Source organism: Cygnus olor, chromosome 13, assembly GCF_009769625.2.
Source record: "Cygnus olor isolate bCygOlo1 chromosome 13, bCygOlo1.pri.v2, whole genome shotgun sequence".
NCBI lineage: Eukaryota > Metazoa > Chordata > Aves > Anseriformes > Anatidae > Cygnus > Cygnus olor.
Window position 1 is genome coordinate 8787585 of NC_049181.1, and position 24809 is coordinate 8812393.

Genomic DNA, 24809 nt, shown 5'->3' on the forward strand with positions numbered 1-24809 from the left:
AGCCAGCAGAGTTTAGGGTGCAAGTCCTACCCAGAAGGGCAGGAACTCAGTTTGCTTCCCACGTGTGGCATGAAGAAAAAAGATAAAACCGGCAAATTGGAAAGCCCTTTGCTGTGTCTGGCCATGAGCCTTAACACAGGCAAGTCCTCTGCGAGAACTTGTCTCTGTTGTAAGGGGAGAACCTCAAGGATGTGGATACAAAGAGCTGCCCTGGTAGCTTTGCTCCATGGTGGGCTTGGATGGGTGGAAATGCTGGGCTTTATTCCAGATCCCCTTTTCCTCCCTTCTACCTTTGGCAGCCAAATACTGCCAGTACTTCACCTTGAGTAGCTTATTGATGGCTAGAAAATCTGCTGATTGCTTCAAAATCGTGGCCATGGAAAGGACCAGTATTTCATGGGTCATCTTTGCCTGAGCAACACTGGGTTTCTCAGCTCGAAAGACGTACTGAAAGGCAAGAAGAACAATGTCAGTGGTGTGCCTGCTCCCAGCAGGGAGTTTCACAGAATGGTATGTCATGACTGACCTTTATGAAGGAGCGCAAGTAGTGGTCTAGGCCTTCTTCATGGCACTTGGACACTATGTGCAGAAGAACCCTGGGGAGAAATGTGGTTTGTGTTCAGCATGCAGCACGAAGGCAAGTTCCTCCAGCTCATGAAAGCAGACACCGTCTGTGCCCTATCCTGCTCAACCCCCAAAGCCTCAACACTGGCAAGGCTTGATTGCTGCAAAGGTCCTGGTTTTCCAGACAGTACTTGCAGGCCAGCGTCCCTCACAGCTCTTGTGGCTGCACCATCCTTGCCATAGCTCAATCTATTGACAGAACACCTAGAGCTGAGCACCCAAAGCTTTTTATCCTGATTTTGGACTGGACCAGGTGTCACCCTGACCAGCTACCTTCAATGTTCAATGCCCCCTGCACAAGGTGAGATGGAGTGATTCCCTGTGGAGGATATATCCTATTCATTAGCCTCTGTGCATATCAGGATTAAAGTCTGCAGCTCCTTAAACCCATATTGCAGTGAGCATTAGGCACCTGAACAACATTCAGGGGTTAGATAAGTCAAAAATAAAAATATGAAGTTCATCTGCTCTTTGGCTGGTGTCACCCAACACAAGATGCATATCCAGATGTCTACATGAAGGGGGAGCCAAATTTCACCTTCTGCACGCCACCAATTCATCCACATCATACAGCTTATTGCGTGTTGAGTCTGTCCTCATTGTGAACCTTTTCCTAATGCTAATAAGAGTGATTTCTAACAACCGCAACACTACATCAAGTCTGAAAAATCAATTAAAAATTAAATTAAAAAACAAAAACCAAACAACAACAAAAAAGATCTCTGCTGAGAAATGGAGAAAAATTCTCCATGGTTGTTATACTCTGATATCTTCCTGGTTCCTCCAAATGTATTAATTTTGAAGGCTCTTTTTTACTGAATTGATGTCACTTGTATCCTCCCTTTCTCCTTGTTACCTGTGCTGGATTTTTTTCAGGCTGTTTTCTTACAGTTCACTGGGGATACACAGCCCCTGAAGAACATGCCAGCCCTCTGGAAGCACTCCAGGCAGTTGACGAAGGCAGCAAGTGCCTGGCCTCCCCAGCCAACATCAGGAATTTACATTTCAGTTCAAGTCAGAGGGAACAACAAACTGTTGCACATTGTCATAGACCCCATAGGCCAAACCACAGAGAGGAGTTTACAAGCCGCTTATCAGATAAGGCGGGTTTTAAATTCCACTCTGAAACCCTGGATAGGAAAGCAGTTGTCATTAACAGAGAGCTACTGACAAGCGAGAAAGGATCAGGCCAAGCTCTGTACAAGTCTGTGGAGCTGAACGTGGGAGCTGGTCACCCAGCAGGTAGCTGTGGGGTCACTTATTCCCTTGTCCTTGTCCCCCAGCAATTTAAGCAGAATGGGAAAGTGCTTGGCACAGAAGCAGTCCCCACACCTTCACCCCAGGACTGCAGCTGCAACAGGACCTACATTCTTGGGGAACCAGGGCTGTCTCTGACCTTTGGTTTCATGAGAGCAAGATGCTTTTGATATGTGGATGCAAGACCTCCATGCAGCGGCATCCAGCATTCTCCTAGGCATTGCAGCACTTTATAGAGCAAGAGCCATAGGAGGAAGATGCATGTTTTTAACGCATCCTTCGGTTTATGCGCGTGGTGACCAGAGGCAGGACTGAAAGGTGCTTTCAGACCTTTTGCTCTGTTTGGGAGCAGCGGCACAGCACGGCAGCCAGGCGCTAGGCAGCACTGCCCTCTGGGGGCTGCTGCCACGGCTGGGCAGGAGCTGCTTGAGGCAAACTCCAGGAAGGCAGCACCCCACACCACGGGGTTTTCAGGGTTTGGGCCCCCACCCATGGTGACACCACCGGCAGCTGGGACACCCGTGAACGTTTTGGCATGCCAGTGACCCGGCTTTCCTGGCAGCAAGCCCCTCCAGCAAACCCTGCCCGACTGCTGAAGGGAGGTCTGAAACCTCCAAAATGAAGCCTGTGAGCCAAACGAAGTGACGGGGAGGAGAAAAATCCAGTCCCCAGGTTCCAGGTGCCGCACTGGGACGCCTCACCACAGCAACTTGCAGAACTCTGCAGGGTCTTCATCACAGATGTCATCTAGGACTACTGCTAATTATATTTCTTGTCGTGAGTGAAAAAATATCAGGATGGTTTCCCTGAAATCACTGCTTAAGCGTCCCCTCACCTCCTTGCCATCTCCAGCACTCCTTCTCAGCAGCTATCTTTAAACTAACACATTTTCCCCAGGCAGCTCCCAGGAGAAGGGCCCCACGCTGCCTCATGCCACTTGCCTGTGCCAGAGGAAGACAGCGTCTGGTGTTCCACTGCATGACCGTGCGACCAAGCAGCAGTGGACAGCCAGCGCTGTCACTTAGCTCCCTGTACTGGGAAACCACACCCGGGCTTGCACTGTAGTTTGTGGCTTTGCGATTGCAACTGAAGAAAGACAGATGGTTTACCAGACACTCACATGGTGCAGTTGACAGCTACTTCATCTTCCTGGGTCACATTTGTAAGGACTCTAAATAGTTGCATAAGAATTACAGGTAGAAACTGAATCATTACTTGGATCTCCATGGCGTGCAAACACTAAAACAAATGTTCAAAATACAGACACTTTTAGTTCAACATTTTGCAGATGTTAAATATTTATAGTCCACAGACATTTCTGTGGCAATATGACAGGCATTAGCAAATGCTTCAGGGTTTGGGCTTCAGCCTGCCAGAGGACAGGAGAACTTGGACCCATAGCACTACTTACTGCCTGCCTTTCAGCTGACAGATCCCAGCTGCGTGCCTTCAGGGAGCAACATGAATCACTCATGGCAGGTATTAATCCTCCTCTCAGATGTGCCCAGGCAGCTATGACTTAATTAGAGGTCACATGCTACAGTTTGACCCCAGTAACCCAGAATTTAAGGCTGAAGGTTTGCTTCCAATTCTTCTCGCCCTTTGTGGCAGTTTTTTGATGTGACTAAGTACCATTTTCACAAATGCCTTTGAAGCACGGAAAAATGATGCCTGATAACTTGCGGCAAGACTTTTCTCTAAAGGGCAGAGCTTGCTATTGGAAATGGGATTTAACTGACTTGGTGAAGGCCAAGATCATCTGTTGTACACACCCTTCACCTGTCTCATAGGTCTCTTTTGCCTGAATCTCATGATATGAGTCTAGGAAGGACAGTGTATTTCATTTTCAGTTTTCAAACCTGCAAATCTAAAGAAACGTTCTTAAATCTGTATGTGGGTATTAAAATGACTGAAATTACCGATGTATCAGTGGTAAGAAGCCCCCACTTGTGGCTAGGACATAACGTTTCCCTGCTTGCAGGCTGCAGTGCGGTCAAAGCAACAGTTTCTCTTAGTGCTTGGCTTCAAAACCTGCAATTATTTTTACTACTTAAAATATTTGTACGCTATCTGAAACACACCCAGTAACTTTGTGATGATAAATCCTCACCACTGGAAATGGAGTTGTTGCTACAGCAGCAATCTCAAAAACAGGCAGTTATGGAAGGAAACAAGGACAGTAAACAGCCAAGAAATATATTCCCTACAGAAGCTTTGTTGGACCTGCTCCGAGGCCCTTACTCATGCTGCAGCGAGTGCTGAAAAGCTAGGTCTGGGTCACAGGCCATCTGTGGTCAAACTTCACTGAGTTACAATCTCACAGATCTGTTTTTAGCCTGAAAAAAATAATCCTGTTTCGAATGGATAAATTTGTGAAACCAAGGAATCATGCTACAGTTTTAAAAGTTTAAATCAGATCTACGGCAGCAGCAGAGGAGTGTGCGAGCCTATCAGGAGGAGGGTTTGGCATGAGCATGGCAGAGCAGCGCCGACTACATGTTTCTTCTACTGGGAAAGGCAGCAGGAAGCAGCACACAGACAGCAGACGGTTGTGTCAGTAAGCAAAGGTAAGGACCTTGCACAATGTACTGGTCCCAGCACTGCAGTGAGTGTGTGTTCCTACAGAACAGGGCTCTGGGTATTTACTGATGGTCCAGAAAACAAACAAAACCTACTGACAGGCACTGTTCACCTTTAGGTATTAAACAAGCTCTCCAGGGACTTCCTTAGCTCCCGCCTGAACCAGCTGGCAGTACTGGAAGAATTTGTGCAAGTGCATGTCCTGGAAGAGATGAAAAGTAAGTTCAGTGCAGCAGCCTCTGTTTTTACCAGCCCCTACTTTCCAGCTTACACATGAAACTGCTGACAGACCTGCAGCAGAGAGCCAGGAGCATGTACATTTCTAGCAAGGCTCCTGTCACTAGCAGTGGCACTCCTGGTCCCCAGCTGCCACCCCCCAGGACGACAGCACAGCTGTGACTCTTTCATACTGCCTCGCTGTCTGCCTCACTGACCTCCTGCAGTCCATCTGAAGCAGACCTCAGCTCCTTCCTGTGCTTCTCTGTTTCCCTCCCTCCTCTTCCAATGTGAAATGTAATTACTGGGTTACTGAACCCTGAAACACATCTGGGAATGCAATTTGAAAGGCTGTAGAGATACTGTGCTGCTCTTAGTTCTGTACAGAATCAGTAAGACCTAAAACAGGTTTAGATGATGCTTATACCAAGTTGCAGTGAATGTAAATGCAGACGATCCCTCCGGCACAGGACAACAAGCCCTGCCTAGTACATTTCCCCACGAGCAGTGCAGACAGGAGGTGCCCTGGAGCATTTGCTGGGGATCTTTGCACATCACATGAAACTTGGGGAAGTCCATCACCACCATAAGTCAACAGAACACTTGAGGACTAGGTAAAACAGCCTAAACTGGTTTCAAAGGGAAATGAGGATTCTTGTTCACTTGTGAAAAGTGTCGGCTGTTGTCAGATTTTATTTATTTTTTTTAAGTCAATGTACAGTCTATTATTTGGGAAAAACCTCCCATCTCCACCAGTTCTTTTCTCTTTTGCATCATTGAAGCAGCTTATTTCACAGAGTCACAGAAGTGGCCAAGGTTGGAAGCGACCTCTGAAGATCATCTAGTCCAACCCCCCTGTTAGCAGGATCACCTAGAGCACATTACACAGGATGGCATCCAGGCAGATTTAAATATCTCCAGAGAAGGAGACTCCACAATCCCTCTGGGCAACCTGCTCCAACGCTCTGTCACCTTCACAGTAAAGAAGTGCCCTCTCATTCAGCCGGAATCTCCTGTGCTTCAGTTTGTGCCGTTGCCTCTCATTTTTTTTCTCAGATGTTTCCCTTGTCCTGTCAGCTACAGCACAATTGGCCAAGAAAACATCAGCACCTCCCAGGCTCATTCACTCACACAGCTGTCTCATCAATCTAGACAAAGCAGCAGACCCTTATAAGTAATCCCTGCTACAGAAAGTATCTCAGTGCTGCTCTGCAAACATGGGTACCTCTTTCCCACAGCACCTACAGCAGAGCAGCAGCAGAGATGCAGCAGTTGCTTCCTCTGCATTTGTGTTGAAAGTCTACAAGGACAAGATGTTGACTTACCTGGGTGTAAATGGTCGAATCCAAGTGGATTCTGACTTTAAAGAGAGGCTTTGCTCCATCCACCCACTTTGCATCCACGCTGGACTGCTGTGAACAGACAACATTCAAGCACTTGGCCTCAGACTGTGGAGAGAAGGTGGTTCTGTGCGGGCAGACACCTGCTCAGAAGGTAAGGTTGGGGTGGAAGAACGGGGGACCCCCAGTGACATGGCTGCAGCCACGGCAGGGCAGAGGGGTCCACATGAGAACATGCATGCAGAGCATATGCCTACTGTCCTGCGCTGCACCATGTACAACAGCCCAGTCCAGCCTGTCACAGAAATATGATCTGCAACCTATACAATCACAGGAAGTGGAATGAAAGTGTCCCATCTCCCACCCCTTTGAATAGTAAGCTTTGGGGGCTACACTGCTGTGAAGATCTTTCCAGCCATGCAGAGGCACAAGCACAAGGCAAGACTTACAGCGGTAACAAAAGCTCAGCTTTTCTTTATGTTAAGCCATTTTAAATATCCGCCCTACCCTTCGTGACTCTGTGTCCCCGAGACTCAGGTACCCAGGTGGAAGGTTGGATGAAACAGGCAAATGCCGTTCCAGGGTGACAATCCGTCCATCCTTCAGCAACGGGACCCAAGCGTACCCCACTGCAGAGGCAACCGAGGGACCAAAGTTAACAGACACACAGTGATACATGGTTAGCTCAAGCTCCAAAAGGAACTGCATCTCACCCTAAGAAAATCCAACTCACAGTAGTGCAAGTGGCTTCAACCAGGCTGGGATCGATCATGTCAGCCTTGCTAAAACATACTTTACCTGAAGACTCAGTGAACAAAAGTCAGACAGTGCTCAAACAAGATAAGGATTGGTTTTGAGGAACAGAAATGATGTTTGAGCTGTGAGCACCGTGACAAGGATGAGGGTCCTTCAGTTGCCCGAGGACTGGCGGGAAGGAGAAGCATCCCAACCAGGGGGACTTCAGTACGCTCAGTCTCTTACATGTGCCTAGCGTTGGCAGGACCAACCTTGGAGGCCTTAATTTGTGCCAAGTTTTTGTTAGTGACTTGACTGACAATAGTCCTATTCACACAAGCCAAATCAAGAACATGCAGAAATAGCTGTCAGATTGCAGCAAAAATATGAGATTAATATACACAGTTTAAACCCACAATTTGTCTTAGGTTGCTTTCAAAAAGAAAATTCAGATAAGCTACATGTGTGCATCTAGACATACATTTCATGTGTCTACATTTATTTTATCTTGGCCCCTAAACTCCAACAGAAATAATGTAAGCAGTGAACATACCTTGAGTTTCAACGGTGTCCTGTTTTTTTGATGTTGCCTTTGTATTAATTTCACAGCTGACATGATAGAAGGTGAAAAGCAAATGATGCTTTTGATGGAGGGTGAATTGGAAGCTCAATTTTAATCTAAAATGATATCATGATAGATAAGACTGTATTTTTAATCATGGAGTAATATTTTAAGTTCTATTTTATTTGACAAATGTTACATTTTATGCAGTTACACAAGACACATTCCTACCCATCCAGATAACTCCTGGCTAACATTTTTATCACATTTGCACATTAGTTATTAATGGGGGTGTGTGATTGGAGTGCACAAAGCGTGACAGTAAGACAGCAGAAAACAAACCTGCATTAAAAATTGACAAAGTCTCTCACTTTGCTGGGCCCTTCTACTGAGGTGCAAAGGGAAAAGGGCTGGTGTTTTTGGTTTGTTTTTTCCTTTTTCCATATTTCACCCCGCCCTGGAAAAATCCTGAAAAGCCGCTTGGCTTTGTAGCACCCAAGCAAATTGGTTATTTCCCACCATTTGCTTTACCTCATCGTAGAACTCTGGGCTCTGGTTGTGATGCAGCACGGCTGCGTATGCATTTGCTGTCAGGGAGGTGGCCTCCAGGTTTGCCATATATACACTGGAAGTACAAATGAGAAACTGGATTCAGGGTTGTTGCCACCCTAAATTAGCTGACCAAATTGAAACAGCGAGCATGACAACTCAGTGCTTTCTGCCGTCCTGCTCAACTTGGCTGGCATATGGACAGCACAGCAGTGAGCAAACGGCAGTCCCAGTTCCCTAGAAATAACAGGTACCCACCTTTATGGCCTGGCATCAGCTTCATCTGAATCCCTGAACTCAATACAGACAGCAATATTCCTTGCCTGGAATGGGGGAGAACAGGAAGATGAGCCATTGCTCCAGGTCAGCAGCATCACCCCAAAGCCCACCAAGTCTGCCTGCAGCTGTTCTCTGGTTTGCTCACCTTTGCAAACACTTTCTGGTTCTCATACTTCAAATGCAAGGGGTAGACATAAAGGTGGTTTTTGTAGACAGTGAAGGATAACAGTATTTCGCAACTTCTGGGACAAGCTCCTCCACTTCAACTGCAATGTTCTCACAGCTCTTCTCAAAAGGTTTTATAGGAATATAAGAAGCTGTGACACAATCTAGAAGAGAAGAAAAGCTTGGATGAGCACACACACCAGAAACATGGGAAGTACAGCTTATGTGACAGGAAATTTGTGGTCTGAAACTCTGCCATTGCTCCTGAGCACTCAGTTCTCTCCATGCTGGAGGGTCGTATGTGTTGACCAGGCAGTGGGGCTTGGCCCACTCCCATAGAAATGATTAAGGGAAAATTCTCCCCTTGATCACGCAACATCTGAGGTCCCCATCTGCATTAGTAATACTGAGAAAAGACGGGTGCACAGGCACCATGGTGCTCCATTCTCCTTGCCAGAGAGGACTGCAGAAGTGGCACTTTGCTGCAGCTCTGGGCAAAGTTGAAGGGTCTTGTGGCCTACCTGCATCTGGGCAGTGATGGCTGCTCTGCCCAAGACCTCTAACCTGAGACTCCCAGAAATATGACCTGTTAAGTTACTGTTTTATAAATCATGCAAATAGCCTAACTGAAGCAGACAGGTTACTGAAATTATGACTTGAGACTGACTTCTCAAAATGCATTGATTCTACTATGTCAGTCCTTGACTCTCTGCTTCAGAAAGATGCTTGATGGTTAGTTTGCCTGCAAATACCTGTGCATAATCCCCACCTAATTCACTGAGACTCACATCCATCATGAGGGAGAGTTCAGCTCAAGTGATGGTGTTCACAAAGATTAAAAAAAATAATAAATAAATAAAATGAAGGCTGCCAGAAAAGCCTTTTGGATAGGGGACTGGATCACAGAACCTATGACAGGAGCTGGCAAAGGCCCATGGGGTGACACTGAACACATCATGAGTGTGAAGAATCACACCGAGCATGTTTGTGAAGCCCTCTGGTGTTATATAAGCCTGGTGTAATTATAATGGCAAAAGAAGGCAGGTGGCTTCCTTTAGATTTAGGATGTGACAACCAAGCTGCAAAGCAAATGCACCCCTCAGGTAAACCTCTGCACTTGGACCACAACCCTCCAAAGAATCCATCAGAAAGAGTTACAAGTCAACAGTTGTCCCAAATTACTCATTTCTTATTGCAACCCCATGATATTCTTGCTAATGAAACAGAAAAACTCCCCATATAAGTGCTAACTCCTGAGGCTAGCACCACCAGCATTTATTTTCAGATCCAAGATTCTTACTTGTGAAGTCTAGCGGGATGTCTTTGATGACAATATTTAACTGGGCTGGAATGACCTGTAGTTTTGTCTTCTCTGGTCTGCATTAGGAAGAAAGGAACAAGACTATGAATCTTGAAAATTCAGGTGCTGAACACATCAGCAGGGCTTTTTGTTACCTCCTGAGTATTTCAGAAATTGTCATCTCATGCTTACACTTACTGTTTAAAAATGTATATTAAAACGTCTGTTCAGCCTCTGCACCAGTCTCTTACACTTACTTCTTATACTCTGCTAAAAGCTTCAGCATATCTTCATTTGAGAGTTTGCCACTGTCTTGCTTGTACAGAGGTGAGAATTTTCCTTCAGCATCGAGAGTGCCCTGGGAGTCTTTGAAAACTGGTCTGCAGAAAAGAACAGACACACTTCCTAAATGTTGGTAAATATGCAGACATCTGAGGTCTTTGACAGTCTGGAGTATATCAGACAAGAGGTTCGCTGGACGGTGACTGCTCTGATCACCTCCAGACCTCATGATCACTCTCCCATCCTCATGTGGTGTTTAGACCCCACGCAGTCTGCAACGCACTATGTCACATAGAATTGCATGGGACATCATCCACTTCTCTTCTCTCAAGCCAGGTGAGAAATACACACCCAGGCCAGCTCCAAAACTATTCCGCAGTCATAAATGTCCTTCAATCCCCTTCCACTAATACTGTGTGGTAAAGTATTTTCCTGACAGGAAAATCCAGCTCAGGAATACACATTGCAAGCTGTACACCATCAAATCCCAGCTTACCGTGACTATCACCTGGTGTTCTCATATCATTACTGTCACTTGCGTCACCACCAAATGGCAATTAGCAACAGGAGGCAGGGGCAAAGGGTTGAACTTGCCTGTAGGGCCGCCTTCTGATGTGAGTTTTAAGGGAGTTACCACTAATGTACTTTATCAGTCACATAAACTGATAACAGTGAGGGAATAGGATCACTATTCTGTGGTCATTCCCAAGAACATTAATTAAAGCAGAGTCAAAGCTGATTGCCACCATCAGGCCAGGAGGTCTCCACTCTCATCCTTTCCCTGGGAATGCGTGGTGCCAGGAAGGAATTTCTACACCAATTCCCGCAATAGCATGGGACAGGGTAATCCATCTCCAGGAATGTTCAGCCTTGAAATCAGTAACTGCAGGTCAGCGGGAAGGTTACTGTCTTCCCAGCACTGTTTACTATTTATTATTTTGTTTCTAATTCTAGATAGAGTATTTCAGGCCAATCCACATTCTGCCTAGGGAGTCAGAGCCAGATTCTGCCCCCTGTTGCTTCCACGCAACCTCACTGACTTCAGCAAGTTGGCCCTTCGCCCACTCAGCCTAATGGTGTCCCAAATAACTTACAGCAGCAGCTCCCATAGCAGCCAAAGCACAGTCCAAGGCGACTAACCTGGCAGCCCAGCCGAAGGGCATCCTGTACTGCCCAAGACGGCTGCACACCTGCTTGGCCACTTTATGGACCTTCTGGGCTGTCTGCAAAACACAAGAGAGAAGGTGAGCATGTGCCACTGCTTCCACACCACTGGAAAAAGAATAAAGGGTGAAAGAAGGGAGAAGACATTCTGTATTCCACAATGCACAGCCTTGCAAGCACACGGCGTAACACTGCCTGAGCAGTCAATAGGAAATCTTTTGTCACTTCACACCATGCACGTTTATTACTTTTGCAAAGCAGTAACAAACATGTCATGAGCACAGTGCTGTGTGGCTTACAAAGAGCGCAGAGGGAATGCCATCACATACCAGGTATTCCACACGTCAGTTTTCTGGGGACTAAGTTTGATTGGCTGCAGCAAGGCAGCATCACTCTCTGTGCATGCCACGTGGAGCTGATGCACAGCAGGACCAGGGCCCCTCACTGACCAAAATGTGCATAAGTTCCCCCATACAATCATGCATGCAGCAGGACAGAGGCAGGGCAAGCAGAGTAAATGGTGAAGCCTGTGTTCCGCTGCTACTAAAACATCGCTATTCCCAGTGGGAGTGAGGCAGGACCAGTCAGAGATGCTGTGTGTTGCACTATGTAGCAGTGTGGCCCCTTCTCAGGGGATGAAGTGTCCTACTTTCGCACTGCCATACCAGGCTCTGCTTTGTTGCAGTGTAATGGGGAAAGTCCTCCTGCTCCAACCGCCTGGCTCTTTCTAAAAATTGTCTGCCTCCTGCCAGAGGAAGGAGCTGATTCTCCCAGGATAGCCCAGATGATGCCAGCCTGGGAACAGCACAGGTAGCAGAATGGACGAAGACCAGAACTTGCCAGAAAGAAGCTAAAGAGCAGCAGAAACAACCCATGTTTCAGACCACACTACAGCCCACAGCAACAGAGAGCACCCCTAAGCAGATACTCTCATGGGCCCATCCAATACCTTCCCCGGGTCCGAGTTTTTCATGTATGGCTCTGCACAGTGCGTAATGCTGCCCTGCAGCACCTTCTCCACGCGGGCCACCAGGAAGATCTCCACATGTGGGTCGGTCACAGAGAAAACACCCTACAAAAATAGATAGTAGGCTGTCAGACAGTGGGACACCCTACTCACACCACTGGGTTTGGCCCCCGTTGTCTCACATTCCTTGCTGCAGTCCACACAGACACTGCTATGGCTGCTGCCACAGATGGGCCATGTGGGCTCGCAAGGCTGGAGAACAGTCAGCTTCTGAAAAACTTTAGCTGGTACTTTGCCTACCCAAGCCCAAAGTGGCAATCAGCTTGAGACACTGACCAAAACATGACAAAACCCCACAGCCCCAGAGAAAAGCTGACTTCTGCTTTTCCATTTGATTGACCTGTTCTCACTTCAGCAGATGAAGTGAGAGAAATATGGTCAATTGAGATGGCTGATGGCTGTCTGGGGAGGCAATCTTTCCAAGTAGTTTTTAAACCATGGCTCGCACAACAGGGCATGGCCGTCCACAGCGACAGCTCACGAGCACTGGCCCACACAGTGGGTAACACACACCACAATGCTACTGAACAGCCACAACCTCAATGGAGACACAGAATGAGAGGACAAAGTCAGTTCTTCACCCGTTTTATGTAGCGCAGGCAAGACTCGGGTACTCCATGCACAAGGTTCTCTCCCGGTGAACGTCCCTTGCTGTCTTCTGCCCCAGATGTGGAGGCATCCAGCAGCATATCACGAACAGATGGAGGGTTCAAGTCCACGTGGAAGTCAGCTGAAATCTTGCAATTATTCTTCAGGTCAAATAATGCCAAGCTTAGGAAAAAGGGCTCAACCTGGAAATTGAATATATGTGTCAAAAAACAACAACATGGTACTGGCTCAAGAATATTCACGTGCATTGCCTTTCCCACTAGGTTTGCCTTCCGTATCTGTTTGTTCCTTTAGTTTAGTGTACCAGAATTTTCCAGGATTCATATAATCCATGCTTATTTCTATAAATACATAAAACCACTTTTTCCCTTCATCATCTTGCATTTTGATCTAGTCAATTTAAACAAAGCTACTTTAAAAAACAGCAATGTAGAGGGGTTTATATAAATTATAAACTATGAAATTATGAAGAAAGATTACCCCAATCCATCAATTAGAGTTGTGAATTATTTATCCCTTGTAATGTGAAAGAAAGCAACTTAAGAGTGTTTATGCTCACATGCTAGAGAGCACTTCACTCATCACTGTCCCAAGTCCATCAGCTCTGGACAGTCCAACTGCAAGGCATTAACAAAACGTTCCTTGGCTGCTATACACCAGGGCACAGAAGCAAAGTTATAAAGCACCTCCCAGCTAGAAAGCTTGAACACAAGGCTAACACTGCTGGGGGAACCACATGTGCAAAAGCTGCATCTAGGAGGTGCTCTACAGATGAGGGCTGTCTCACACCAAGCTCAGCTTGCTTTGTAGCTACTGACCTTGACAGCACAACGTAAGTGGCAGCAGTTCCACATATTTTTAGTTCAAAGATCCCAGCAGGCATGCGTCCATGTAAGGATAAAAAGTGAAGGCCTGCGATAAGGCTGTAGCGTGTCTGAGACATTACAACATAACTCAGAGGCATTACATCAATACTAAAAATGTCCTGATTAGGTCCAATGCTGGGCTTGATTAAGTACAAATAACAATCTCTGCTATCGGTGGTGCGCTCATCTGCTGGGAGTGACTGAGAAGAACAAGCCTGGTGTATTAACTGATCCTAAACGGACTGTGAGCTGCCAGTGTGAAACCATCACAAAGAGGCTTTTGCAGTCCTAATAGGCACCAGACAAGGTACCATCAGCAGAGACTGGTCAGCTGGTGCTGCTGCCTCTCACATGCAACGCTATCTGCTGCTCCGGGCACCGCTGCATAAAGGGCTGACTCCAGCCACAGCAAGTATAGGACATGATAATAGGGAGCTTGTCTTGGGAGAAAAGACCTGGTCAGTTCAGCCTGGCAGAACAAAGGCTGAGGAGAGATATAATTGCTGTCTACAGACCTGAGAGGCTCAGAAAATACAAGGAAGAGCTTTTTAGGCTAAGGTACAACTTTGGCACAATAACAAATGCATACAATAAAGTGGCTGTGAACACTGTTGGTCTGGGAGTCGGGAGAAGGTTTCAGAATAGGGAAATCCCTTGCCATTAGGGGAAATGAAATAAAACACAGCAGTGAGTGGTTTGGAGATGGAGCTTAATCATTTACCAACAACAGGACTTTCAAACCCAAACACATTTTGGAACACCAGAATACCAAGGCAGACAAATCCTGCAATGACCCTGGGCCAGCAGACACCACTGGCCCAGGTTCCATCACAGCTCATGGCAGAATGGGATGTCTCTATCCACCCAGATTAACATGCAATAGTTTTGCTGTTGTCGTTGTTTTGTTTTGTTTTGTTTTGCCAATGAGTAGAAAGATGCCAAAGCAGGAAATGCCAGAGTTCTCCTTACGTTGGTAGGTCCTCCTTCTGATCGATCATTGAGCTGAGCGAGAAGGTTGAGGGACAAATCCTGGCAGTACCACAAAGCGCCTGCTGCACTTTTCTTCAAATGGCTTCACGTCTGGCTCGATCCCTGAGAAGTCTAGCCTCTATACAGCAAACAAGAAACATGGTCTCATTAAAAAAGAAAATATACACCTGAATAATGTTAAGGGATCACATTACAGCCAATACTATCTTAACCATTTTCATTTAGGTGGTGCAAAAAGTACAAGACATTCACAAATGAGTGTCATTTGGTGATGTTACACAAATGTATTCAAGACATGAATTCATGGGGATGTATCAATTTTTAGCAATCTGGTTTGTATAGCACAGAAAACTAAACCTCAGAATGATTTCAGTTCCTTCCTGCTTTGCTGTAACCCTGGGGATCTTCCCAAATACCATTTAGAGCTTGGGGAAGAAAGCAGAACATAAGCCGTCGTTACACTCAGAAAAGAATCTTCCACTTTGAAGATTTGACTAGTTTAAGAGATGGTCCCTGTGCCTGAAATAGAGAGAAGGCACATGCTGTTGGGATCGTGAACAACATCTTGAACTGGAAGGCATTTCTAGATGCACAGCAATAACTGGCATGGTTAGCAACAACAAAGACTCTGCAGAGCTGGCTGGGAAATCCAAACAGCCTTCATTATAATCACCTCCTTCCTAACCCAGAACACCCATGGCTGGTCTGTGCCACAACGTCTGCCCTCCTCAGAGAGCAGACACATAAATGACCAAAATACCATCAGCCAGAAAAAGACCCTTAGCCTTCACCATACCCATTCTCCTGGGCACCAGGGACACACAGCTACCAGACACTCCTAAACACCAGCACATTTCTTAGTGACAATCTGGCACAGTCTTATTAGTTTTTCCCCCTCACATCCTGCAGAAACCTGCATGCCAAACTTGGGATACTGAAATCTCACAAACAAGTAATTTCAGCAAAATAGGCTGCAATTGTTAATCTGTTTCTGGGAAACTCTTACCACTGTTTTCCCCATTTCCCTTCCATGAGAAAAGTGCATTGCAGGTATATGTTCCTGCTCCCAGTTTCCTTAGCACCAGGCATACAAGCACACAAGTATACACCATACTGCCTGGGGCAGTGATTTTGAATATCCAGTGTTACAGCAGATCTGACTGGCCCACGCCATAATGAAGAGCTCTGTGTATGTAGGGAGGGCAGTGGGAGGGCAGTAAATATAGCCAAAATGTTTAGTTAGGAAAAAAGCATCTCATATGCTCTGCACGCTACACTGAATGATATTTCCATTTTTATTATCTGAATAAAATATAGGAAATTTCTCAAAGCTTCTCTTCAAAACAAACAAACAAAAAAAAAAACCACAACAACAAAAAACCTACAAACCTTTCAAAGACTAATTACATGTCCTTGTTAAACCAGGATGTTTTTTTCACAGGTGTGGACAAGCCAAAGAATGCCAGAAGGAGAACCAGAAACTACGAAACAACTGGGAAAACTTCTCTAAAATCATGTTAACAATTGCAGCTCATTCCACTGAAATCCCACACCTGGGCCTTGGCAGAAAGCTCAGCTAAGAGGTCAAAGCCGAGAAGAAAACAAGCCAAATAGTCAATGAACCCCTGTTCCGGTGCATGAGAACAGCATATGGTGTTTTTTTGTTTGTACCTCCCTCACATCTAAAAACTCTCTGAAGATTGAGGCTCTCCCTGTAAGCTCCTACGATTGTCTCTAAGATCACTGCTCCCTCCTCCAGATGTGTATTGATGTCTCCACTTCTAAAGCTTCTGACCCACCATGGGAACCTCCCAGAGGCCCATATGATGGGTTCGAGATCCAGAAACATCAAGATGCATCACATAAGCCAGCAAAGCTGGAAGGAGGCCCTTCTATCATCTAAGTTGTTCAGCTCATACTGAAAGAAATGTGCTGCACTCCTATTCTCCAACCCACCAAAAAACACACTGCCTCTACGGGCAAATGCTGTGGCCATGCAAGGGAACAGGGTAGGCATGATGCCAAGGGAGCAAAACCTCACATTTGCCAACAGGGGAATGTTTACCTGGACTTCTGGGTCAAAAGAAAAGAGGTTTTGTCTTCCATCATTTCTGCTCAGTTTGTTCAGCTGATCTGTTTCTCTTCCATACTAGGACAAAGAAAAGCAATGATATTACCTGGCCACACAGAGGCAAACATTTGTTATTTGGAAAGAATGGAGCAAAACAAAACATTTTTCAGGTTCCCTTTGTGATATATGAGATAATACAAAGCTTCCCAGCTGTATCTACCAACACCACACAGTCAGAGTAAAGTGATGTGGCTCTGCTAAATGAGAGAGCAAAGAGGAGGAGGCAGCTGAGCTCTGGACCATGCAGGATACAGCTGCCACTTAACTCCCTCTGCACTGATAGCCAGGATAGTCTTCCCTGCGGAGCAGGAATGAGTAGTGCCAGCCACAACAACCCTTCGCTGTAAGCATGGATCTTCCTCATTGGTCGCACACTAAGAGTGAGCACCATGCAGCCTCAAACCATGGAGCTCCCCTAGCTCCATCCTGGAGACAGGGCGGTGAGATGCCCAAGACCCCAGCAGCACTTGGTGCTTGCCCAGCTCGCTCAGAGCTGAAGTCAAAGCACAGGGAAACTCCTGTTACAGATGTGGTGGAGAGAACTAGCTATAGGGCTGGGAGAGCGATCTCTACAAACACAATACCTTCATCAGCTCTGGATGCATGCTTCTCTCTAGGCTCTCCAGGATGTTTTCTGATTTTCCTTGCATACTTGATTCATCATCTGCAAGGACAAAAAAACAGATGTTCAAAACAACTGCCTGAGCACCATTTCATTTCCCTCTGCCAGAAAGCATACTGCAATTATTTGCTACAATAGCACAGAAACAATTTATGGAGACTTTTCCACTTCTCGGATGTAAGATTTTTCCATAAATTACTAGTACCAGAGTGTACTATTAACAGCCTGCTAGGTCTTTCCAAAGCATAACTTCAGCACAGATCCAACTTTCCAGGAGTCTTGAAACACTGCCATGGATTTCCCATCCAGAGGAAGGGTCATGTTTCTCTCCACTTTTATTCCTCAGACTATTGTCTACATTGTACTAAGCCATTCAGCATGATATCCTGTGTCAGCCACAATTCTTGCTATTAATCCAAAAAGAAAAGTATATGCTTCTACAGGCACACTGCTCACATCCTGCTGGAGAATGGTGAAGGTAGGTGTTTATTTATAAACTGACCTTGTGCAGACTCCACAGTATTTTTCTCTTGCACCAAACTCTCAGTATTGCTCTGAATGATCTTTCTCAGAGTTACCAGCCACTCTTCCATCTCCTGCTCAGTTTCAGCTGCGAGATAGTGGCTGTATTTATCTATCGTCTTGAGTTCAAATGCATAGCGGCGCATTTTAGGACACTGAACAAACAAAAAGGGCAAGCTTTGTGTTACAACTTTCCTCAATAACTCAGCATAGTACCTTCTGCAAGGCTCCCCTCTGCTTAAAGCATCCTGAACTGAAATACCATGACAGGGAAAAAAATCACCTAACTTAGAATATAAGAATGTCCTTGCCACAGCACCTCTCCTGCAGTAAATCACAAAGGGCTTTACAGCAGTGATCAAGCAGTACGCAGCTCCACAGTAGCCAGTTCTGAGTGGAAGAAAATCAGACTGAACCACAGACAGCACTAAGGAACAGAAGCAAGCTCCTTCCTATGTCATTGCGCCTTTAATATTTACCCAGAGAAACCAGGAATTGGTTTTGTCCACAGTGATTTTGCACTCCAGCACATTTAGAGAGGCATCTATCTTAAAGGCAAGTGGTTCAATGCAATTTTCTGAGCTCTGCTGGCCTTTAGACAGCACTTTCTAATGAGAAGCCCAGGCAAATCTGATGCAACTTGGGAAGTACATCCTGTACATCACCGAGGCATCTCTACTACTGCTTTTATTCTATTCAGAAAGATAAATGGAAATGCATAGCTCTCACTCATCTACACTGAAGCAAACAGTCAAAGTAATTTATGTTGCCCTGTACCAGCTCCATCACACTTGGTGCTTGAAGCTTCAGCAGAGACAGCAATGGCACAAGACACAAAAGCAATTCACCGTGCACTTCACTCTCAGCATAAAGCAACCCCAACTTAAGCCCAGTGCAAATACCTCCTCCAAGAACCTTACAGGCCATTTGCGGGAGGTAAGACCCAAAGGGCTGTATGTTTGCATAGACCTATCAAGACCTAACTTAAGAACCTAACAAGACTAATAAGAAGCTGGTGCTAACAGCAAACAAAGAAGGTGCCCAAGACTTAGTTGCACCAGCTACTTACTGGCCGCAATCCTCAGGGTGTGAGATATCCCCTTTACCAGGAAGACACCTGGTAAAGGGGATGGACAAAGCAGGGAGACTGACTGGGCAAAACAGCTTTGGGTTAGCTTGTAAATCCATGCTTTCAGCTCTCATGTCACAGACTGAGAGAGCATTTCTGTCTGATCTAGCAATGCATAATCCCACCTCAGTCATGGCAAAAGTACACCTACCTGAACAACATCGTTGCAAGCATCCAAGAAGATACAGCCTTTGGATTCTTTTGAAATTTTCTCATCTTTGTAGGAATTAAGAATGTAGGAGCCATCTGTGAGTTGTGACAAGTAAAAATACCTCCTCTTGAATACCTGCAAAAGTGCAAAGTCTTGCTCATGCAAGTATTCACTCTTCTGTATATTACAAGCAACAGTCTCAGTTTCAGTATCTGCCCTCCTGCTATGGAGAAAACTATAAATAGAAGCACTGATGACCCTAGAGTGTTGCGAATGCACCCCTTTGAGTACGACTTGTTTTGTGCGGGGAGATTTTGTTGTCTTCTTTAATTTTAACGTTCTTGTTGTTATTATAAGTTTGTCCATCTAAAGCAAAGCCCCAGGGCTTCAAGCTCATCTCTCAGCTGGCTCCAGACTCATTTGTCTTCACAAAGTAACGCTGCATGGTAAATTCAGATCAGTACATTGCCTGAAGATTCATCCCGCCCTAGAGCAGGTATTTCCAGAGCCTTTTTGATAAAGACCTCAGTTAGAATTACAAAGCAATTCTCCAGAAGGCTTTGGAGCAGATGTGGAAATTCCTAGCGCTCAAATGCAAGCCAAAGAACACTGTAATCCATGCAACTGCTCAAGGTATTTTGTTGTTGCTGTCATTTTTTCCTAACACACCTATTTTCATGAACTAGCTTTGGCTTAGTATGTTCAATTCTCACCTTAAAAAGCAGTAAATTTGGGAGAAGCATTCATATGTTTGAGCTATTGATTGTTATGAAGACCCCAAATAGATTTAGGAAAAAAAAGCTCTCCAGCTTTTTCTCAGAACACCTTGCTTCACATTTGTCAGCTCATAGGCAGTGTACTATCATTCAGGAGAACATTCTGGCAGCAATTAAGATAGCACCATATGCTGCCAGGTGTGTGAGGAGCAGGGTGCATTTCACAGTTGCTGGATATCAGGAGAACCACAAAGCAAGCCAGGGCAAGCAGCATTGCAAGGCTCAGAGTACTTCCACTGTTCTGAATATCTGGAAGAGCTATGAACGAACACAGCATTTTTCATCCCAGATAGGAGACAGCCAGTAATTTCCTGCACCCCCACCACTACTGACACAATCGTATGTTCAATAAAACCACTTGCTCACTTGCATGGAACTGGAAGGGAGCACTGTGCCTAACCACTCTGAATGGTAACCTCTGGCATCATTTAGATGAGTAGTTTACTGCTGAGATGCATCAAAGTTTGTGGAGCTTCAAATTTACTGAAAAACATGCAACTAGACTCTAGTTTAGCAAAGCATAAAAATACATGGAAATCTAAGTCTGCTGAGTGTTACACAACTTAAACACTGATTTAGCACTTCATTGAATCAGTCTTGGAAACTTTGATAGTTAATGCTAGAGAAATCCATGACAGATCTCTCTCTAGACATTACAGGGTTGATATTCCTCATGGATATGGGGTTTTGTGCAAAACCATTTGTATCCTCTGAATTCTGTTCAAGGGAAAAACGCAGAAGCAAGAAGCAAACACTATTCCTGTAACCTTCCCCCCACTTGTAAGCACTGCTGTCAGAAATAATTGTCAGAAGTCTACAAGCAATTAAAATAAGTAGTATAAACCTAATAACAGAGGGAACATCCCATTTGATCAGGTTACAGACGCTGCGGGTGAGCATGGCAATTGCAGAAGGACAGCTAGAGAACTGGAGAAGTCTGTTATGGCAGAGAGGAAAGAAGAGAAAATCCTGATGCCATTGTTGCAGAGCAGCCTACTGAAGCAGTGGGAAGTTCTTTGCAAAGGAAAGGTTACTCTCAAATAATTTTTGGCAGCTGTAGCCTAATTACAGCTTGCTCATGGGCTGGCTCTCCACAAAATACACTCTGCATGAGCTTAGCAACAGCATGAGGTACCAGAGACTCAGTATGTCACAGCAGTGAAAGAACCAGCACACAAAAGATGGATATATTTGCTTCCACAGTAGTACAGCAGCTTGTTGAAGTGGCGATAAGGGTGAACACTTTAAAAGTCCTCAGATTTCTCGCATGTGCCTTAGGAGGTGTTTTGTAAGACACAGTAGTGACCAGAACCAGCTCAGAAAATGGCCACTCATTTCTGGTACTTTGAGTTTCATGAGAGATTTTTATTAACTGAACTGAAAGCAGTGCAGTTCAGGCATCTCTGAAAAGTGGGTCTAAGATGCTGGGCACTGAGGCCAACAATACCACAAGAGGCTCAGTCAAGAATGGACATAACTAACTGCTTTAAACATGTATGGTAATACCTCCTCCTCCAGAAGTTACAGGAGCAGAAATGACTTCAATCTTGCTGCTCAGAAAAGCAGACAAACAGAAATCCCTGCTCTATTTCCTTCAAGTTCACGAGGAGTCATTTTAAAACTCTAATTAAAATTAGCCATATGAACTAATCTGTTCCACTTATGAATGTAAAACTTGTTGAATTGAGCCTTAGAGCAACTGACCTTACAAAGTAAAGAACCCCACTGCAGCCATTCCTCAGCTGCACAGTTGAATGTAATTACCTAATATTCTTTCTCTCTATGCTTTAAGAAGGCAACTGCATGGTGGAGCAACAGAAAGGCCCATTGCCACAGCAAAAACCTTCAGTGGAACTATAAAAAAAACTTCCCCTGCAAAATCTAAGCAATGTCATGTCAGATTATGTACAAGGGAGAACAGGAGACAATGCAGCTGTTGCTTTTAGGTCAGTAATGCTCCGTCTCCTCAGTGACATCATCCCTGCTTTTAGAGCAAAGCCTTGTCATTTCAATTTAAAATTGTTCTCTGTACATATTTTCTACCGCCAAGGAAACTATCTATTCATAAAGTCTTCATTGCAGGGCAGCTGTTTCAGTTATTTAAATTGCCTTCCTCTTCCTAGCCTCAGCTGCTCATTATGAAAACAGTCTTGGTTTTCTAGAGCATGCTTTGCCTTTTTCTTTAGCTTGCCTGTCATGATTTGAAGTGCATTGGTCTTATATTCTTGGGAGGGAAGGGTCAAAAGCTCCTTCCAGACTGGGTTTTCCAATCTACCTTGGGATGCTCTACAAAAGGAATGGACACCCAACTGAACCTGAACCCACTGCTGCACTCCTGCTACCTTTAGAGATGCGATCTGAACTTAACAGGGGTTATGTCTCGTTTCCGATTAACATAATGCTGAATCAGTCTCACCTTCATGGTAACAGTGATTGTGCTGTTCACATTTGCTTTGTGCAACCAGCCTTGCTTTATCACCCCCCCCTGGGAGCACAATGATGAGGAATCCTGAAAGAGAGCAAAAGATCATAAAAAGAGGAGGTCACGTGAACTGCTTTCCATGTAAAATTTCCCTTGGGTATGAGGTATGTCTGCACTGGAAAGCAATACTGATAACTACAGCAACACAGCTATCAGTAGAATGTACACATGTACAGCTACATTTACAGTGTGATTACAAAAAATATCAGGTCATCTCTTTCCAACAAAGAAGTGAAACAGGCTAGTTTTGGTCACCTTTAACAAGGAAAATTACATGTAGCTGACAGAGCTGCATGTGGATTTTGCAGTGAAGAAATGCATGGTTCTTAGATAGTATTTCAAAAACCCGGGGAAGCACAAGAAATTTTCAAAATGGTCTGTTTGGACAGTGCAAAATGCAGAACATTAGATTTATTTCATCATGTTCCTTTTGTACAATCAACTTGCATTTTAAATTTAGGTAAAAGAACAGCAAACCCAAATAACTGAAAAGTAACTAGCGTATTTTACATCTACCGAAATGAAAAGTTTTTAAGTGACTCAATTGCATTATTCTTGGCATACTGGCTGGATTTTCTATCTTTTGTCCTGTCCTGTGGTCCCAGAATGGGGTGAACAGCTCTCCATCCATATCCAACAGTGACCTCCACTAAAGATGGAGGGAAACAAGATTCTAGACTGATGAAAAAACTTGCCCTGGTCTTTCCAGTGACTCAGCAGCAAGAGATGGACCTGGACTGACTGTTGATGAGCTATCAAGGCACTGGTTTATATCAATCTCCAGCATCTCAAATGGCAGGTTTTCACTCTTTTCTTGTCAAACTTCCAGTGAAAAAGTAAATTTCTAATGCTTTATTTCTCGGGGTAGAACAACCAATGATTTATCCTTTATAATGGTTCGCCCTTTTTCATTCAAGAGATTTCTTTTACTCAAATTTCCATGCATAGTTCTAATGTAAATGTTCTGTCAGGAAATTGTAACGAATCCTTTAGATAGGGCCAAGCCAGAAGACATAATGTCAAAATATCTGCCAAAGTACTTGGAATACTCTCCCATTGTCAACATTCAGTAAATTCACTTGTTTGCATATTTGGGACACAGATCAGAAGAAAAAAAGTCTTCCACCAAATTCTGATAGCATATTTTATCGCTTTACTTTTTCAGAGGCATGCTGATAAGCCTTGTCTCAGCTCTGTCTCCAGCCAAAAATTAGATATATTAAAGAAGTAACAGTCTCAAGTTAACCATGTAATGAAAACCAACAATGCAGCCAAAAAAAAATAAGGCCAAACTTGACAATACATTTCCATTTATGAAAAAGTCATCCCAGTCCAGACATGAGGTGTTGGGACATGCATAGCAATTGTTTTAAAAATGTGTATGAAACAGCCCTTCAAAGTCTACAGTTTTGCAAGACAGAAACTTCCCTGTTCCTCAGCAGCAGCACCTTGGTGCCATGAGGATTTTAAACAGCTGGACTAAATTCTTCAGACTGTAAACTAAAATTTCTTACTGTCAAGTGTGGGAATTAAACTTCACATGGTAATTGATAAAGAAATATGTTAACATGCCCATGCCCCAGCCCCAAAATGCAATATGCATGGGGAAAACATGGCATGCATATTTCCCGAAATGACCTGCCAGGTTTGAGATATCCCCATTGTCAGAACCCCCAGCTCCTCCAAGTGGAAAAGCTCTCAAGCTGCAAAACCTCCCCTGCAGATAGGTAAACACAAAGGCGCCAGCTTCCAGAAGAGGTGAATGCCTCTGAATATCTGCAGAGTGTATACAGAATTAGACTGATGTGCTGTGAATATGTTGGGGAAAAGTAATGGTTAAGAATGCAGATTACCAGGCAGAGCGCCGACCTGTTGAAGAAGAGGACCCTGATATTGCTGTATCACCATGTAGCTGGAAACTAAACTGTCACTTTAAATTATGGTCACATAAAAGAATTTTTTATTTTTTTATATTCACACAAAGAATTTTACTTAGTAAATTTCTTGGCTTCCTTTTTCTTATTTCCTGTATTTCATTGCTGGACTCTATCAAGTGAAAAAGCCATGAGAAACATTAAGGCTAATCTTCCACCTAATTTAGGAGACTCTTGGCTCCAAGAGATTATCTTGTCACACTTTCAAATGAATCACTGTCTCAGTTTTGGCCCCATATCTGCAGTATGAAGCATTTCACCATAAAGCCATTCCTGGGAGCTGAATTCTGACTTTGTCTTGTGAAATTTTCGTTATAACAGATCTTAGTGTGGAATATGTAAAAAACTTTCTCCTTACCTCGTCTTTTTCAAAGGTCTTCATCAATTTCAAACACATGACTTGGAATCTTGTCTGGCCTAAAGGATTTGCTGAAATCACAACATTTTCATTTTTTAATGACTGGGAAACAAGAATGCACAAGCCAGCTATCTGATGCTGGCTCCACAACCAACAGTC

The 24809-nt window shown here is 44.6% G+C and overlaps 1 protein-coding gene across 1 annotated transcript in view; it reads right to left on the reverse strand.

The window, feature by feature from the left end:
- DOCK11 (dedicator of cytokinesis 11) overlaps positions 1-24809 on the reverse strand; it is an 82368-nt gene that overhangs the window by 40301 nt on the left and 17258 nt on the right. Inside the window, 27 exon segments of the mRNA XM_040571979.1 lie at positions 322-447; positions 527-596; positions 3002-3120; positions 4574-4663; positions 6003-6089; positions 6525-6646; positions 7306-7405; positions 7407-7430; positions 7846-7908; positions 7910-7939; positions 8112-8186; positions 8288-8361; positions 8364-8471; positions 9608-9684; positions 9865-9987; positions 11030-11112; positions 12003-12125; positions 12662-12871; positions 14525-14591; positions 14593-14663; positions 16611-16694; positions 17261-17340; positions 17801-17975; positions 19101-19235; positions 22293-22385; positions 24651-24665; positions 24667-24721. Of these exon segments, the coding sequence (XP_040427913.1) occupies positions 322-447; positions 527-596; positions 3002-3120; positions 4574-4663; positions 6003-6089; positions 6525-6646; positions 7306-7405; positions 7407-7430; positions 7846-7908; positions 7910-7939; positions 8112-8186; positions 8288-8361; positions 8364-8471; positions 9608-9684; positions 9865-9987; positions 11030-11112; positions 12003-12125; positions 12662-12871; positions 14525-14591; positions 14593-14663; positions 16611-16694; positions 17261-17340; positions 17801-17975; positions 19101-19235; positions 22293-22385; positions 24651-24665; positions 24667-24721 (2479 nt within the window).